This window comes from Jaculus jaculus, chromosome 17 (genome assembly GCF_020740685.1).
Source record: "Jaculus jaculus isolate mJacJac1 chromosome 17, mJacJac1.mat.Y.cur, whole genome shotgun sequence".
In the NCBI taxonomy this organism is placed as follows: Eukaryota; Metazoa; Chordata; class Mammalia; order Rodentia; family Dipodidae; genus Jaculus; species Jaculus jaculus.
In genome coordinates this window covers 66888471-66906951 of record NC_059118.1, presented here as the reverse complement: position 1 = coordinate 66906951, position 18481 = coordinate 66888471, and the positions used below count along the sequence as shown (strand labels likewise).

Below are 18481 nucleotides of genomic sequence, written 5' to 3'. Positions count from 1 at the left end.
AAATATGAGGACCAGGACAGAAGAGTTAACTCAGCAGTTCATGACTCACCATGCTGGTGGGGAAGCCGCCTCACAGCCGGGGGTGTTGAGGGCTCCTCCCTCGGTAGCCATTGGCCATTGGCTGTGCCAGGGATGCTCCCTTGCCCAAGGTTAGCTGCAGCGAGGAGTGAACCAGGCCTGGGCTTGAGTTCTGGTAGCTCAGCTCAGCTCCGGTGTGGCCACAGGCAGTTATGAACTGGCTATAAATAGCTCTGGCTAGTATTATGAAAGCACTTAATTTACAAATGGCTGTGCGTCCCGAGTGAGCGAAAGCACGAAGTGCCCTACGTGTTGGACAAGGCTGCAAGGGCTCAAGCACCGAGGCCCGCGGGAGCGGGGCGAGCGCCGGGAGGGCTTTCCTCAGCTGCAGCCGGGAGCCGTCCGGTGAGAGGCCGGCGGCGCGCAGAGGTCTAGAGCAGGGCTAGTCTGGTCAGCAGGCCGCTTGTCTGGTGCAGAGCCCTGCAAGCTGCACGTGGGCTGGCTTCCAGTCAGCTCAGTGGATCACCTCCCTGTTAATGCCAGCGGACACGTCAGGGCCGGAGGGAGGCGTCGGCTGCGTGGATAGCCAGGACCTTCCGTGTGGCTGTCCCCATGTGTGGACAACACAGCCACAGGAAGAAGGTTCTCCCTGCTGGGGCCTGAGGCTCAGTGCTGGCCGGTGGGCGGGCTGTCCACGTTGCCTCAGAAGGCTGCTTCCGGTGGGGCGGCCGCCCGCCAGCTCTCAGGTGTGGTCAGGAGCCCGCGAGGCCCAAGAGAAGAGCAGCTTCGGGACCACGTGTGCGCTCACCCCGCGGGGAGGTCTGCCCACGTGCGCGCTCACCCCTCAGTGAGGTCTGCCCACGTGCGCGCCCACCCCGCCGTGAGGTCTGCCCACGTGCGCGCCCACCCCGCCGTGAGGTCTGCCCACGTGCGCGCTCACCCCGCGCTGAGGTCTGCCCTCTTGAGTGCTCATTCCTCTGTGAGGTCGGCCCTCGTGCGCGCTCACCCCGCGGTGAGGTCTGCCCTTGTGCGCCCTCACCCCTCTGTGAGGTCGGCCCTCGTGCGTGCTCACCCCTCTGTGAGGTCGGCCCTGGCGCGCGCTCACCCCTCTGTGAGGTCGGCCCTGGCGCGCGCTCACCCCTCTGTGAGGTCTGCCCTCGCGCGCGCTCACCCCTCTGTGAGGTCGGCCCTCGCGCGCGCTCACCTCTCTGTGAGGTCGGCCCTCGCGCGCGCTCACCCCTCTGTGAGGTCGGCCCACGCGCGCGCCCACCCCTCTGTGAGGTCGGCCCACGCGCGCGCTCACCCCGCCGTGAGGTCGGCCCTCGCGCGCGCTCACCCCTCTGTGAGGTCGGCCCTCGCGCGCGCTCACCCCTCTGTGAGGTCGGCCCACGTGCGCGCTCACCCCTCTGTGAGGTCGGCCCTCGCGCGCGCTCACCCCTCTGTGAGGTCGGCCCTGGCGCGCGCTCACCCCTCTGTGAGGTCGGCCCTGGCGCGCGCTCACCCCTCTGTGAGGTCGGCCCTGGCGCGCGCTCACCCCTCTGTGAGGTCGGCCCTCGCGCGCGCTCACCCCTCTGTGAGGTCGGCCCTCGCGCGCGCTCACCCCTCTGTGAGGTCGGCCCTCGCGCGCGCTCACCCCTCTGTGAGGTCGGCCCTGGCGCGCGCTCACCCCTCTGTGAGGTCGGCCCTGGCGCGCGCTCACCCCTCTGTGAGGTCGGCCCTCGCGCGCGCTCACCCCTCTGTGAGGTCGGCCCTCGCGCGCGCTCACCCCTCTGTGAGGTCGGCCCTCGCGCGCGCTCACCCCTCTGTGAGGTCGGCCCTCGCGCGCGCTCACCCCGCCGTGAGGTCTCCCCAGTGGCTGGCCGCTCCTCAGGTGTCTCTTGTGACGTGGCTGAGGAGTGGCCCATTTGCAAAATAAGCAGCGGGTTTCTTTGTCGTGGTTTCTTCTCATTTTATATGAATTATGAATCACACATTTCAGTCGGGTGAAGCCATTTGTTTACTGGCAGAGCTTCAAAACAAACGGAAAAGAGCACAGAAGTCTTGGGAAGAGGAAACCCCAAGAACATCAGGTGTGAAGGGAACCCCAAACCAGCCTCCATAGACAGGGAAGCTGAGGGCCAATGTGGGGCCTTCTGGAGGCGCCAGTCCCCAGCGGGCCGCATTGCTCGTGGTCTCTGAGGAGGCTGCAGGGCATGGAGGGAGCACACGGAAGAGCCAGGTGCTCACGTCGAAAGTCAGCAGGAAAGATCGCACCGGCTCCCCAAGGTGCACACCCCAGGGGTCGAGGGCTGCTTCCCACAAGGCTGTCTCTGGAAGGTTCCATTATTTCCTAGTGGCACCCTCTGGGGACCAAGCTAGCAACACGCGGGCGGCTGGGAGGTACCGAAGACCCAAGCCGCAACAGTGGCCGGGCAGGCGTGGCAGCTGTGCTCAGGTTCTTTCGCGCTCTCTGCCTCTCAGGTAACATCTGTCGGCACCTGCTGCCTCTGGTCCAGTGCCCCACCCTCATCGTGCACGGGGAGAAGGACCCTTTGGTCCCGCGTTTTCATGCCGACTTCATTCATAAGAACGTCAAAGGATCGCGGTGAGTCTGGTCTTCTTTTGCTTCAATTTTTACTTATTTGCACATGTGGGGTTTGCTAGGGTCTCTTGTCACTGCACATGAATGTGTACACTAGATACTTGCACCAGACTCACCAACCCTTGGCAGCCTCGGGGGTCCCCGAAGCCTCTGAGTAAATGGGAGAAGCCACAGGAAGGAAAGGAAGCAGAAATGGGGATCTTAGGGTGTATAACCGCCTATTTGGCCAGTTACTACCACTGTCTTTACCGTATCATAGGGACTCAGAGAACAGTAGGAAGCTGATAGTGGACCCGAGGGCTCCTCTAATAAGCACCTCAGGGCTGTGCAGGACATTGACTTCCATAACAAGATGCTGGTCTAGATGGTATCAGTCATTGTTAACGGAAACAATCCCGTGTCATTTGGAAATATTTAGTTTAGTTTTTATCTTATAAAAAAATTAGGCCAGGCATGGTGACACATGCCTTTCTTTAATCCCAGCACTCAGGAGGCAGAGGTTGGAGGATCACTGTGAGTTTGAGGCCAGCCTGGGTCTACAGAGTGAAATCCAGTTCAGTCTGAACTAGGAGCCAGACCCTACTTCAAGAAACCAAAAATAAAATAAGACTGGGTGTGGTGACGCACACCTTTAATTCCAGCACTTGGGAGGCAGAGGTGGGAGGATCGCCATGAGTTAGAGGCCACCCTAAGACTACATAGTGAATTTCAGGTCAGCCTGGGCTAGAGTGAGATCCTACCTTGAAAAACCACCAAAAGTAAATAAATAAAATAAAATAAAGGTTGGAGAGATGGCTCAGCAGTTAAGACACTTGCTTGTAAAGCCTGACACAGGTCCAATTCCCAGTACCCATGTAAGCTAGATGCACAAGGTGGTGTATGTATCTGGAGTTAGTTTGCAGTTGCCAGAAGCCATGGTGTGCCCATTCTCTCTGTCTGCCTCCCCCCAAAAAATAAATAAAATGCTAGATAAAGCAAGTACTACCTGCTCAGTAAAAAAAAAAAAAAAAATTAGCTGGGCATGGTGGCACACACCTTCAATCCCAGCACTTGGGAGGCAAGAAGTAGGAGGATCACTGTGAGTTTGAGACATAGTGAATTCCAGGTCACCCTGAGCTAGAGTGAGACCCTACCTTGAAAAAAAAAAAAAATCACAGACCCCCAAAAAAGAAAAACAATTGTCCCTTGTTAACCACACATTTAAATGCTTTATTATTATGATTTTTGTACATGGATAAAGTCATTTTAGCTTTTTAAAATTTTTATTTATTTGTTTGAGAGCAACAGACAGAGAAAGAGGCAGATAGAGAGAGAGAGAATAGGTGCACCAGGGCCTCCATCCACTGCAAATGAACTCCAGACGCGTGCACCCCTTGTGCATCTGGCTAATGTGGGTCCTAGGGAATCGAGCCTCGAACCCAGCCTTGAACCTGGGGTCCTTAGACTTCACAGGCAAGCACTTAACTGCTAAGCCATCTCTCCAGACCCCCCCCTTTTTTTTTTCTTCAATTTTTACTTATTTGCATGTGTGGGGTTTGCTAGGGTCTCTTGTCACTGCACATGAATGTGTACACTAGATATTTGCACCACTTTTTTTGTATCTGGCTTAGAAACCAAAGTCAGTATTCACCTCTGAAACCTGTTTGCTCTACTTAAAATTATGATATAAAATTTTCAAGTTATTTCAGCCTGAAATACGTACACAGCAAAATGAAGAGCCCGTTATGAATCAAAACACAACATATGGGGCTTGGGTGATGGCTCAGCAGTTAAAGGCACTTGTTTCCGAAGCCTGCTGTTCCAGGTTCAGTTCCCCAGCCACCCACATAGAGCCAGATGGGCGTTCATATTCAGAAACACGAGACAGTGGCATATACACAGACACACACACAAATACATAAATTTTAAAAAATTAAAAATACCCCAGCCATGTTTGTGGCTCTAGATTAAATGGAAGGTACATGTTGCCTGATTACTTTATGTTTACATCTGCTAGTCATCCTTGGACATCAGAAAACCTGTATCAGCAGAGCATCCATCATTCAATCTCATAATTTCTGTGTGAAATACAAAATTATGTTTTAAACTCTTCAGCTGACATTAGGCTGTCAATTCAGAGTTGAAGAAGCTCTGCACGTGTCACAGATGCAAGTGTTGGAGGTGAGAATTGGGAGCATAGAGGGAATCCTGGCGTGCTTTATGTCATAAACAGAAGTGTTAGACAGTGAACATTCAAGTGTGCCTTGGCCTCGCCAGAGACTGCACGTTATTCTAGACATCTCTGAGTTACTCAGGACGGCTTTGAGTACTTTCACTGTTGGACTTACTAGCAGCCTAAGAAAATTCTCCCTCCTCCTACACCTCTATGTGCGTGGTCCTGATGCCTGTCCAGGGCCAGCCCTGCTCAGCATGCTGGTCACGGCATTGTGGTCCCTGTCCTCCAAACCCCTGCAGTCCACCAGGGAAGGTGGGTGTCCAACAGCCCACTCACCTCCAGTTATCTCAACAGTGGGTGCCTCTGGGAATTCTCCAATAAGGGGAGATGTTTCTTATTCCAGAGCAAAATATAATTCCTACTATAATTTCTGTACAGGTATATAACATTCTTTAGATCAAAGGGTCTCACTCTATTCCACACATCCCCCTTATTACTAGTTCAGCAATGAATAAAAAAACCCCACATGATTGTATGTAACAAATAATCCATGGGATAGATAGAGCATAGAGCCAATGAGAGTAAAGTAGAAGTCAGATCATGATCACATTGCTGGGAGCAGAGGAGTCTAGGAAAGTGTACAGGTGAGGTAATATGCAATAAGCATCTTTCAAATAAGCTTTTTATGAAAATGTAATACTAACTAAAGACATGGTTGTGGCACAAAATTTGATACTGTATTTCTTTTCATTAATCTTCCCCAAAGATAGATAGATAATCTCAGTCTTTATGCTTTATCTTAATTTTACATATTTAGTGTATACAAATTGCTGTTTTCACATAGCATTTTATGTTTTAAAGGACATTTTAGGAGTCTAGGGAGATGACTCAGCAGTTAAGACATTGCTTGCAATGCCTGCTGGCCCAGATTCAGTTACCCAGTACATACAAAGTGTGTGGCACATACGTCTAGAGTTTGTAGCAGCAAGAGGCTGTGACATGTTCTCATTCATTCATTCTCTCTCAAAAAAATTTTTTTAAGTTGTTTTACATAAAAGATCTATGCTTTGCTACAAACTTAAGAAAAATATACTCACTTTACAGACGAGAAATCAAGGCTGATTGATGCTAAGCAATGGTTCAAGGTTGTATACCTACTGACTTACAAGTCCTAGATTTTTAAAAATATATTCTTGATTTTTTTATTTGTTAGAGAGGGGGCAGAGAGAGAGAGAGAGAATGGGTTGCTAGGGCCTTTAGCTATTGCAGACAAACCCCAGACACATGCACCACTTTGTGTAGCTGGCTTATGTGGGCTCTGGGGAGTTGAACCTGGGTTCTTAGCCTCCACAGGCAAATGCCTTAACCGCTGAGCCATCTCCCCAGCCCTAGATATATATTATTTTTCTCTCCTGAGAGAGTTTCTACCACAGCACAGCTGCATCTCATAAGTGCACCCATACCGTGATGGTAAGATGCCTGGTGCTAGGTGGCTTCACTAATTGCTTTCTGTTTCAGAAAGCAGCAGGTTTTTACAAAGCACTGATCCTCATGCTAAATGCATTGAGTGCCTTCTGAAAGAGCCAGGCTCAATAAAAGTCAGTCTGCAAGAAAGTTTAGTTTAAGAATTCTGTTCCAGCCATCTCCTAGCAACAGAACACATCAATATTGTGCATTTTATGAAAGATCATTTTTATAGCAGCATTCTTTAAGATGGATGGATTGAGTGTGAAGTGTTATTAGCAACGGTTGTCTAAAACTGGTCTGTATTTTCCACTTCCTCTGCTAGGACCTCTCTATGTTGGACATGAGCCTACCTAAAAAAAAATGGCTGTCTTGCTTGGGAGCTCACAAAAATAAGCTGGGTTCCCAGAGATCCACATTCCTCCTGTGACCGTACCGCTCATGAGACGAGGGGCAGCCCAGCTTCTTAATTACTTGAAGGCACAATATATCCCTTCACAGCTTTTTACCAGGAAGTTCCTATGTTGTGTAAACAAACATCACTATATGCCTTTCCCTCCCTGGAAGGAGACCTGCTTCAGTTTTGCCTGTCTTCTCTTTTCTCCCCTAGTGGGGATAGAAACACAGGTCTCTTGGAAGCAAAGGGGCCTTAGACATCACTCAAGTTCAGTGGTTTTAAGTTTTTAGGCAGCTGAATTCCTCCCACACAACTCTTGTGCAGAAGTCCGAGGTGCGGAGCACCCACGAGCCTTGTCTTGGCTGCAGCAGTGGAGACAGACCCCGCCCTTTTGGTCCTCCTTCCCTGACCCCACCCGGTCTCTGGGCCCCTGCATGTCCAGACCTTCCTCCTGGATGGAGAAGGGCTGACCAAGCTCCTCACTTGGGACCTGTCAGTCTCTTGGGGGTGATTCCTGTAACAAAGCATGATGTCACCACGAGGCCAGTGTCACCTGCCATCAGAGAATTCTCATTGTGCAGGAGTTGGTACCCATCACACTCCAGAGCTAGGGCTAACAGGTCGTAGAGAGGATGTAATGGCATCGTTTGGTCAAGCCACTGTGTGCTCAGGCTGTGAAGCCAAGCTGCCACACAGAATTGAGTTCTTAAGCCGGTGCTGCACACCTTTAATCCCAGCACTTGGGAGAAAGAGGTAGGAGGACTGCTGTGAGTTCAAGGCCACCCTGAGACTATATAGTGAATTCCAGATCAGCCTGGGCTAGAGTGAGCCCCTACCTCGAAAAACCAAAAAAAAAGAAAAGTTAAGAGGTCTTAACCTAGCCATGCTTCCAATGGAGACTTTTCAACTTTGCAGTGATGCCCAGCGTCCCTGTGCAACCATCTGCTTTTCACTTCCAGTACAGTATACAGAGGTGCTGCACACTTCATTATAAGCAGCTGTATTAGTTACAGCTTGTTAACTTCTATTTCTTGTCTACGACAAGATACCTGACAAAAGCCACTGGCTTGCATTTGAGGTTGTTGTCTGTCATGGTGGCGGGAGCACGAAGCAGCTGGTCACATCACGCATGCAGTCAGGAAGCAGAGTGATGAGTGCTAGGGCTCAACTTGCTCTTTCCCTTTCATTCAGTCCATGAAATGGTGCCACCCACAGGTAGGGAAGATCTTCCCCTAAGTTAACCCACTCTTGAGACTCCCTCCTTAGACATGTGCAGAAATTTGTCTACTAGGTGATTCTAGATCCAATCAAGTTGGCAGTAGAGATTAATCATCACAAGCCCTCCTCTTGTCAACTTGACACCCAAACATATCACTTAAAATTTTTTTTTTTAATTTTAAGTTTAATTTAATTTATTTGACAGAAACAGGGAAGGAGAAAGAGAGAATGGGTGCACCAGGGCCTCCAGCTACCACAAACAAACTCCAGACACATGTGCCCCCTTGTACATCTGGCTAACATGGGTCCTGGGGAATTGAACCTGGGTGTTTAGGCTTTGCAGGCCAGTGCCTTGAGTACTGAGCCATTTCTCTAGCCCTATTTGAAAATTTTTATTTATTTATTTATTTTGAGAGAGGCAGGTAGAGAGAATGGGCATGCTAGGGCCTCTGGCCACTGGAAACGAACTCCAGATGCATGCACCACCTTGTGCATCTGGCTTATGTGGATACTGGGGAATTGAACCTGGATCCTTAGGCTTTGCAGACAAATGCCTTAACCACTAAGCAATCTCTTCAGTCCCAAACACATCACTTTAAATGACAACCTTTCACCTCTTGTGCCCTCAGACTCATGACCATCTCATAATGTAGAATGCATTCAGACCAACTTCAGAAGTCCCCAACATTTTCAACAGGTCCAGCACTGTTCAGAAGTCCAGAGTCACTTCTGACACTCAAAGTCACTTCCTCAGCTGAGTGCCTATAGCTTTTTTTGTTACATCTTTCTAATATATCATGGCACAGGGTAAATGTTTCCATTCCAAAGGAGAGGAATAGAGCATAGCAAGGAAAGATTGGACCAAAGCAAGACTGAAGCCCAGCAGGGCAAATACCACTCCTTTGGCATCTGGGGCTCATAATGGAATCAGCCCATCCCTCCATTGCTGCCTCTCTCTTAGGCCAGCTTAATTCTGAGCCCCAGCTTTCCTGTGCTGAAGTGCCAAGGTCCTGGCATCTCTAACGTCCTGGGGTCTCGATTACAACTTAGGCTTTACACTTGGGGCTTCACACAGTGGTCTCTCAGTGCAGTGCTCTTACTTGGCATTACAGGGACTCCAACACTGACACACAATGCCTAGCCCCAGCGTCTTTCTGAGACCATGGAACAAGACTCCATGGCCCCTTAGGCCTTGTAGTTTTCATGCCTGCCAAGTTTCTCCTGGATCTTCTGACCCTGGCTTATAGATGCCCTTCTTTTGCAGTGTCTCTGCTGGCCTTTCCTCTGAACACGTGTCCAAATTTGCTCTTTATTTTTTTTGTTTTTTTGAGGTAGGGTCTCACTCTAGCTCAGGCTGACCTGAAACTCACTCTATATATAGCCCAGGGGGGGCCTCGAACTCATGGCGATCCTCCTACCTCTGTGTCCTGAGTGCTGGGATTAAAGGTATACGCCACGAAGCCTGGCAAATTTGCTCTTCTTAAAAGGACACCAGTTGTAATGAATTAGGGCCTACCATCTGTGTGACGTCATTTTGAACTAACTCACTCTGAAAAGACTGGGATTTCAGGATATTAACTGGGGGAAGGGACATACAGTTCATTTCATAACCATGTTTTTGACATGTTCAGCTCTTAGGAATTAGCAGACAGATCTGGATCTCAGAACCAGCTGTATCAGCTTGCCTTAGCCCCTTCCTTGCCTACTGCACGCACTGTTCAGGCCACAGCTCAGCATTTTCCCTCAGGAACTTCTTTGCCCAAGATCACATGGCTGCTGCTTCTTGCCTTTATATGGGAGGTGGGGACAAGGCCACTCCATAGCCATGCCACTCTTTTCTTTCATGATGGACAAGATCCCGAGACAGAAAACCAGCAACTCTTTTTATTTTATTTTATTTTTATTTATTTTTTTTTTTTGAGAGCGACAGACACAGAGAGAAAGACAGAGAGGGAGAGAGAGAGAATGGGCGCACCAGGGCTTCCAGCCTCTGCAAACGAACTCCAGATGCGTGCGCCCCCTTGTGCATCTGGCTAACGTGGGACCTGGGGAACTGAGCCTCGAACCGGGGTCCTTAGGCTTCACAGGCAAGTACTTAACCGCTAAGCCATCTCTCCAGCCCTCTTTTTATTTTTTGAGGTAGGGTCTCACTCTGGCCCAGGCTGACCCAGAATTAACTATGTAGTCTCAGGATGGCCTCGAACACAAGGCAATCTTACCTCTGCCTCCTGAGTGCTGGGATTAAAGTTGTGCGCCATGCCCAGCTCCAGCAACTCTTTCTGTGTTCAATGAAAACACATGCTCACGTTCTTCCTAGCCATTTGAAAGGTTCATAAACAACCGCGAGTTTGGCCCACTTCATGCAAAGTGAAGACACACACTAGCACACTCCTTATGTTCTTGTCAGTGTCTGTAGCTCTCCCAGTTTAATTTGAAAGTGAGAGAGAAGGGTAGAATGGTGAGACTAGTGTCTCACTCATGCCATCTTGTCCTAGAAGGGTTGTGCCCAGCAAAGATAAAATGACCACTGGGTTTACCTTGATCTCACGGCTTCTCACACTCCAAACAGTCAGTATAGGGTCATGTCTCTTTTAAAGATGCTACGTGCTACAAGGAACTCCCTCCCCCTCCCACTCAGTGCATAGGAACTTGCACACATTTTGTGGGACCCCCTCGGCTGTCAGGTGAGCCCTGTGTTTAGTGGTGGGCTACCTCTGGACAGGGGGAGTGTTTGAAAGGCACCCTCCATGAGGTGTGTGCTAGACCCCTCTTGTTGTTGGGTGAGAACTGGGTCAGCAGAACTGCTCTGGTGGCCCTGATGGCCAGTGTTTACGCCTGGCTGTAGTGGTCTTGTTTCCAGGAGCATACACCGTAGGTTTCTCATAGAGTGAACCTTGTGTCAGGCCTTAAGGAAGACATTGCATTAAGGACCCCCAGAAGGTATCAAGTAGAACAGTTTTCTTCATGCTTATATCTTTCTGTTCATGCATGCATGCATGCAGCCATCCATCAATCCATCTGCCCACCCATGCACCTAACTAACACCCAGAGTAGGTCTGCCATACTTTGAATATGAGGGGCCTTGCTTTTATTACCCCTAAGATCTAAAGATTTGGTAGAAAGATTGCAGGCAGGACTGAGAGGCTAAGAACAGATTCACAGCTGGCCCCTTCTGTTCTCACCAGGAAGAAATACATTGTGGACACAGGGCAGAGGACCTGGCAGCTAGCTTGGCATCTCTTGAGGATATCTTCAGAGCTATCAGGTCAGGGTTTCTCAGCCTTAGAATCTCAGCTTAGCTCAGATGAGGGGTGAAGTTTAGCCCAGACATACTGTTCTGTTATCTCAGCATCCTGGGCAGTTCTTTTTGTCTCCAGAACACCATAGCCTCAGGCACTCCTGAGCCCCATGCCTGCCTTAGGGTTAGTACAGTGTTTCTTCCGAGCAGCATAGGTTGAACTTAAAATGTTCTAGTTATCAGCTGGGGAGATAGCTCAGAAGTTAAGAGCACTTGATAACAAAGCCTGCTGGCCCAGGTTCAATTCCCCAGTACCCATGTAAAGCCAGATGCACAAAGTGGTGCATGTGTCTGAGGTTTTGTTACCAGTGGCAAAAGGTCCTGGCATGCCAATTTTTTTCTCTCTTTCCCTGCAAATAAATAAAAAATATTTTTTAGGTGTTCCTGTTATTAACAGCGTTATTAACCTTCCAGTGGCCTCTAGAACATAGCAACAATAGATTTTTTTCTTTCCCATTTATTATTTTGGTCCCCACCCCTGCCTGTCACTGGTACGGTTGAGTGGCAAGAGGCCTAGCATTTTCCAAGGCCAGCTGCCTTCCCCAAGAGTACTCCCTAGAGCACACAGAGATCCAACAGTCTCTGCTGCTGAAAGAACAAAAAAATATACAATGTAGCCACTGGAATTTTGCTCCAATGTGGTCCTCTTAACATCCTGTTGCCACTGTAGAAAAAATGGCTTGAACCTTAGCATATATTCCAAAGCTTTATTTAGAATTTTTACTATTTCTCCATTTTGGAAGCTAATAAGTAAAATACAGATTTCAGAGATTTTGTAAAATATATTGTTTAATTTATTTACTTATTTATTTGCAAGCAGAGATAGAGACAAGACAGAAAGATAAAATGGGCATGCCAGGGCCCTCCAAGCACTGCCAGTCAACTCCAGATGTATGTGCCACGATGTGCATCTGGCTATACATATGGGTACTGGGGAATCGAATCCGGGTCATTAGGGTTTGAGGCAAGCTCCTTAACTGCTAAACCATCTCTCCAGCCCAGATTTCAGAGATTAGTTTTTTTTAAGTTACTTCTTTTTGAGAGACTATGGGTGCCTCAAGGACTCCTGCCACTGCAAACAATCTCCAGATCCATGTGTCATTTTGTGCACCTGGTTTTCTTTTTTTGTTTGTTTTAGTGTAAGTGCTGGCAAGTGAGCAGTTTATTTGTTCAAGGTATAGAGTCTCACTCCAGCTCAGGATGACCTGGAACTCACTCTGTAGCTGGCCTAGGATTCAGTGATCCTCCTACCTCTGCCTCCCGAGAGCTGAGATTAAAGGCGTGCACCACCACGCCCAGCTAGTGATGGTTTTTATTAAACTGCAAACCATTCCCTTCTGACCAAGATCTTACGAAATGGGAGACAGCCTTCAAGGACAGGGGCCACCACGATGAGCCGTGACAGCTGCAGAAGTGGCTCTAGCACAGGACTGCTGATGAGCCCATCACCCACCCACAGGTCCTAAGGAATTTTGCCATCTGTCTGGTGTCTGTAGTCAGGCATGTGTATTCCAAACATGATAGGCTGGCTTCGAGCCTTAAACATGGGCAGCTGCTGGCTGGGAATTCCGACTTGGCTTCCTTACTACATACAGATAGCCCAAGAAACTCACCTGCCCTGCCCAGTGAGTTCTGGACATTTCTTCATTCTTTTGTTTTGAAGACCAGGTTTTTGCTTTGTTGAGCCCAACCTGGCCTTGAATTTGCTGCTGGCCTCAAATGTGTGATCCTCCATCTCTGCCTCTCATGTGCTGGGATTACAAGTGAGTAACCAGATCTGGGTATTTTAATCTTTCCAATATTTGCTCTTAAAAAACAAAAAACTTAAAATAATAGTTGCCAAATCACAGTTTCCCAGCCAACTTATTATCTGGTGTGATTCAAATGCAGCTTGTCACTATTAAATGAAGGCCTTATTTTCAACCTGCAGGGAGGTCAGACTGTCCAGGGGTTTACCCTGATAACCATATTCGTGGAAAGTTTATTTGTTTATTTATTTATTTGAGAGTGACAGAGAAGGAGGCAGAGAGAGAGAGAGAGAGAGAAAGAGAGAATGGGTGTGTCAGGGCCTCCAGCCACTGCAAATGAACTCCAGACGCTTGTGCCCCCTTGTGCATCTGGCTAACGTGGGTCCTGGGTCCTTAGGCTTCACAGGCAAAGCGCTTAATCACTAAGCTATCTCTCCAGCCCTCATGGAAAGTGTTTATAATTAGCTTACGGGTCTCCCCACTTAGTAATCATGGGGAAAATGTGGCAGCTTTTGAGTTTATGAATGTTCATGCAGTGTTGGTGGGGAAAGGATTAAAGTGGCCTGCCACTGTTTTATTTTGTTGTAGGTTGCACCTGATGCCAGAAGGCAAGCACAACCTGCACTTACGGTTTGCAAATGAATTCAATAAGCTGGTAGAGGACTTCCTCCAATGAAAACACTCCAGGACTGGTGTCTTGGTAGTTTGGAATCAATGGGATTGATCATGCTGTCGTGGTTACCACAGGCTCTGACATGCCTTCCCTCACAGTCCTGTGCATGTTCCACCCTCTCTCACAAGTGATCCTAATCAAGCGGGGAAAATGGTATATTGAAACCAGCCAGTAGCTTTAATAGCAGCTACAAGAATGAATAATTTGGTAACATTAAAATGAGTTTCTATCATCCTATTCTTCAAGTTTCTACCACAATTTATTTTCAAATAAATTTCACATACAACATTTGTAGTGTTCTTGATGCTGTTTTAGGGCATCTTGATTTGCAGCTTCCTAGGGAGTTTGGAGCCCTGCAAAGTAAAAACACCACAGAGGAAACTCAGCACTACTGTTAAGATCAAACCCTGAGGCTTTCAAAACTAGTGAAAGGTGAAAGAATAAAAGAGCAAGAAGAACTACAGGTCTTATACACATGCTTTTTATTAGTATAGATATCTTAACAGACAATACTGTGATCTTTAGAAGGTCCACATTATTACATCACCAGTGAATTTCTGACAGAGGCAAAACTGAGCACCATAGTTGACAAATAGAAAGACCATGCTGGAGGACAAAAAGAGTTCACTACGGATGCACAGCACATTGGAGAAGTTCTCAGGCCTCGTCCTCGCCCTCCTCCTCCTCGAACTCGCCCTGCTCGTCGGCCGTGGCGTCCTGGTACTGCTGGTACTCGGACACCAGGTCGTTCATGTTGCTCTCGGCCTCGGTGAACTCCATCTCGTCCATGCCCTCGCCCGTGTACCAGTGCAGGAAGGCCTTGCGCCGGAACATGGCCGTGAACTGCTCCGAGATGCGCTTGAACAGCTCCTGGATGGCCGTGCTGTTGCCGATGAAGGTGGCCGACATCTTGAGGCCCCGGGGTGGGATGTCGCACACGGCCGTCTTCACGTTGTTGGGGATCCACTCCACGAAGTAGCTGCTGTTCTTGTTCTGCACGTTGAGCATCTGCTCGTCCACCTCCTTCATGGACATGCGGCCCCGGAAGATGGCGGCCACCGTCAGGTAGCGGCCGTGGCGCGGGTCGCACGCGGCCATCATGTTCTTGGAGTCGAACATCTGCTGCGTGAGCTCGGGCACGGTCAGCGCCCGGTACTGCTGGCTGCCCCTGCTGGTCAGCGGCGCGAAGCCGGGCATGAAGAAGTGCAGGCGCGGGAAGGGCACCATGTTCACGGCCAGCTTGCGCAGGTCTGCGTTCAGCTGGCCCGGGAAGCGCAGGCAGGTGGTCACCCCGCTCATGGTGGCCGACACCAGGTGGTTGAGGTCCCCGTAGGTGGGGGTGGTCAGCTTGAGCGTGCGGAAGCAGATGTCATACAGGGCCTCGTTGTCGATGGAATAAGTCTCATCCGTGTTCTCCACCAGCTGGTGCACGGAGAGGGTGGCGTTGTAGGGCTCGACCACAGTGTCAGAGACCTTGGGCGAGGGCATGACACTGAAGGTGTTCATGATGCGGTCGGGGTACTCTTCCCGGATCTTGCTGATGAGCAGGGTGCCCATGCCAGAGCCAGTGCCACCCCCCAGCGAGTGGGTGAGCTGGAAGCCCTGCAGACAGTCACAGCTTTCTGACTCCTTCCTCACCACGTCCAGGACAGAGTCCACCAGCTCGGCGCCCTCTGTGTAGTGGCCCTTGGCCCAGTTGTTTCCGGCACCACTCTGGCCTGCAGGAGGGAAAGGAAGTATTAGGAATGTGCCTGTCATTGAAACTGTGGAGATGGTGGAGCTGTCTTAGGAAATCTTTGGTATTCTTTTAGCTACCCTTTTGTAAAGAAATAGCTCCTGTGTCAGTGACCCTTAATAACCCTGGGCATCCTAATGAAGTCAAGACATAATTGGGAAGAAGACAGCATTTAACCAAGCTCAGCTGCTTCTAAAATTAAGTACTGAGCAGACTGAATACTCTAATTAGGTACAATTAAGCAGGCGGGGGAAGGCGCTCTAGAGACTGTCTCAACTTTGCTTTTGGACCCTGGTGTCTTGAAGTTAGCTAGTGCCAGTAATCCTTTGAAATTACCTGCAGCCCATGACACCCTGCTTGAAGTCATCCTTGTTCTCTATCCCCATTCCCACCCCCAAGGCTGCTCCATGTGGAGTCCTTGCACAGTCCCCTGAGCTGGTGAGAGTGGCCACAGACCGCAGTAGGGTGGGTGAGGCCAGGCCTTGCTGTCTGCGGCAGGTCCGGCTCAGGGCTGAGCACAGGGCTGTGAAGGAGCCAGGAAGGAGGTGAGTCACTTGGCCAGCTCCCATGGAGCATGAGGACATACCAAACACAAAGTTGTCTGGCCTGAAGATCTGGCCGAATGGTCCCGACCTCACCGAGTCCATGGTGCCCGGCTCCAGGTCCACCAGGATGGCCCGGGGTACGTATTTGTTGCCTGTGGGAAGGAAGAAGAGCTGCCTTAGACCTGGGCTTGGCAAGGAAATATGGACTCTTAGCTGAACTGCTCACTGAAGATTCCAGCATTTCCCCAAAGGGAAGAAAAAGAAAATGGAGACAGAGTATACGTCACATCAGGCCAATCACGCAGTCTTTGGGAAGTGTAAAGTGCATTTTTTCTTGCAGTTGGCATTTTAAGTGATATGCAAAAGCACTCCACTGCCACCCGTGTGCTCCCAGCCACTTCCTCCCCACAGTGGGGGAGCAGGTCCTCACCAGCAGCTTCATTGTAATACACGTTGATTCTCTCCAGCTGCAGGTCACTGTCTCCATGGTAACTGCCGGTGGGGTCGATGCCATGCTCATCACTGATGACCTCCCAAAACTGAAATGAAGACAGTCAGCTGGTGGCCCGGGGTTCTAACTTTTCCCAGGAAGGCTTTGAACAGCAGCTGGTCAGACAAGAGGCCAGAGAGCTGCTGGTCCCCTTTCCTGGGCTGTGGTGGCTGCGGCTGTGGCGGCAGAGGCTGCGGAGAAGGTGCGGGGCCATCCGCAGAGCATCGGCCATGTTATGACCACAGATGCAGCACTGGGAGGGGCCAGGAGGAGGAGGGGCACCGCAGATGCCTGCCAGACCAGGAAGCTGGGAGGCTGGGGCTCTCTGCCACCGGGCGTGAGTGTCCTACATCTAGGCTGATGAATGGGTATGGGGAGAGGGGAGGGTCCGGTGGCCCCGCCTCCTGCGCCTCCAGGGATCAATGGCTCCTGGCTCAGACCCCAAGCCGCTTTCAACAGCACAGCTCTATACCACTGACCTACATATTGGCCTCAGGCTACTGCCCCCGGGCTGGGCGTGTGGCAAGAGAGGTAGGACAATCCTGGAAAAAGCTGGCCACCGTGAGGGTGCAGCCTCCATTGTGACTTGGCAGCAGGAAGCGGGCGGGGAGGTCGGGTGGGCAATATGGCGGTTTTGAAAGAGACCACGTCCTTGCACCGCCCACACCCATCCATGCACGCTGCTTCCTATGCGGTCCGGGTGCACGGCCCCCACCCAACGCAGTCACCTGCCGCCACGCAGACCGGAAAGAAGGAAGGTTATGGCGCTTCATGTCACCATGCCCAGATGGTGCCCGTGTGAATTGACCTAACACCCTGGTCTGTTAATCCTAAGAGACGCCTGTCACATGTCAACCCAATGACACTGCATTTTTTTTTCATTCCAACGAAAGGCAAAAATATTCAAATTACACTTCACTCGAGACTATCGATACACGAGATGGTGGCACCCCCGACCCAAGTTTTGGAGACAAGCATGCCAGCCGCGCCCCGCAGAAGGGGGTGGCGTCCCTGAGCCCCAGGATGAGTCCGGATTTCAGACGCCCACGGGCCAAGTGGCCTCGCGCGACGCGGCGGGTCGAGCCGTCCGGGCCGTGGTCCGAATGCAGCGGGTTCCCCAGCGCCGGGTCCCCACCCACCAGCCTTGGGACACCCCCTGCCTTCCCGGCCCTGAGTGCCCACCTTGGCTCCGATCTGGTTGCCGCACTGGCCCGCCTGGATGTGCACAATCTCGCGCATGGTGCCGGCTGCGGAGCGGAGCGGAGGAGGCGCTGCCCTGGGAGCGGTGGACCGCAGCTCGCGAGCGCAGGACCTGCCGCCGCCCCCGCCCGCGCCGGCCTTTATGCCGGGACCCGCCCGCCCGCCGGCGTCACGGGGTGGGGCTGCGGTGGGCGGTGCGCCGGGACTGCGGCACCGCGAGGGGGAGCCGGGGCGCGGAGCGGCCGTTCCTCGCGCCCAGCCCTGGCGTCCCGCGTCCCAGGGCGGCTCGCCTGGCAACGTAGGCGAGGTTCCCCCCAACTCCGCCCGGGCGCTCCAGCACCCAGCGGCTCCCTCCGTCCCCGTCCACTCTCCCCAACCGGCGGGAGGAGCTGCTCCCAGCGCTGTTCCTTGCCTCCGGGGCGGGGACAGGCGTCGCTTCCCAGTGGCACTAATAGGGTGTCACCCCAGTTGCTGTGCGCCCTGGACTCCCCTACTTTTGGATATTTGGCCAGGTACCCCATGGGAGGGGGAGGGCCTTGGGGGAGGTGATGGACGGCTTCTTCAAGGATGAGAGCATGGTGGCATGGGTGTCTGCAGGCGCTACAGGTAAAGATGGTCGACGGGGAGAAGAGGAGTGCTTGGGCTGGATTTGTCACGTATCTGCTTTGGATTCCGGAATCCTGGTAGATGCCTCCTAAAAGAGGCCAGTGTGCCCTCTGGGGAGAGAAGGAAGAAAGGAGAGCCAGCTGCAGTAAGGTGCGCACCTTACACAGCCATCTAATTCTCAGAGAACCTTACAGACCTGCGATGTCCAGTTGAATAACCACCAGCCACAGGTGTCCGAATTGAGATGTTGAAATAGATATGAAATACACACCTGTGTTTATGGGCACACTAAGGTAAAATAATGCTAAACCCTACCTTGAAAAAAAAAAGAAAAGAAATCAAAATGCCGGGCG

The 18481-nt window shown here is 51.1% G+C and overlaps 2 protein-coding genes across 2 annotated transcripts in view; one reads left to right on the top strand and one right to left on the bottom strand.

The window, feature by feature from the left end:
- The window catches only part of Bphl (biphenyl hydrolase like), a 46777-nt gene extending 32937 nt beyond the window's left edge, over positions 1 to 13840 (top strand). The window contains exons 6-7 of the mRNA XM_045136533.1: positions 2479 to 2602; positions 13468 to 13840. Coding sequence (XP_044992468.1) covers positions 2479 to 2602; positions 13468 to 13555 — 212 coding nt within the window. The 3' untranslated portion in view covers positions 13556 to 13840. The remainder of the gene's footprint in view (positions 1 to 2478; positions 2603 to 13467) is intronic.
- A 177-nt stretch (positions 13841 to 14017) lies between these two features.
- On the bottom strand, positions 14018 to 17644 carry LOC123455555 (tubulin beta-2A chain). Its single transcript, XM_045136532.1, has 4 exons — positions 17505 to 17644; positions 16263 to 16371; positions 15874 to 15984; positions 14018 to 15270 (listed from the first exon to the last, which is right to left on the bottom strand). The coding sequence occupies exons 1-4, from the start codon at positions 17559 to 17561 to the stop codon at positions 14210 to 14212; spliced, it is 1338 nt and encodes a 445-aa protein (XP_044992467.1). The 5' UTR covers positions 17562 to 17644; the 3' UTR covers positions 14018 to 14209.
- Positions 17645 to 18481: the final 837 nt, after the last annotated feature.

Excerpts from the sequence above, each read along its gene's own strand:
- LOC123455555 (XM_045136532.1), bottom strand. The coding sequence starts at position 17,561 with ATGCGCGAGATTGTGCACATCCAGGCGGGCCAGTGCGGCAACCAGATC. Across the intron at positions 16,372-17,504 it reads GCAACCAGATCGGAGCCAAG|TTTTGGGAGGTCATCAGTGA; the intron begins GTGGGCACTCAG and ends TCTTCATTTCAG. Across the intron at positions 15,985-16,262 it reads GTATTACAATGAAGCTGCTG|GCAACAAATACGTACCCCGG; the intron begins GTGAGGACCTGC and ends TCCTTCCCACAG.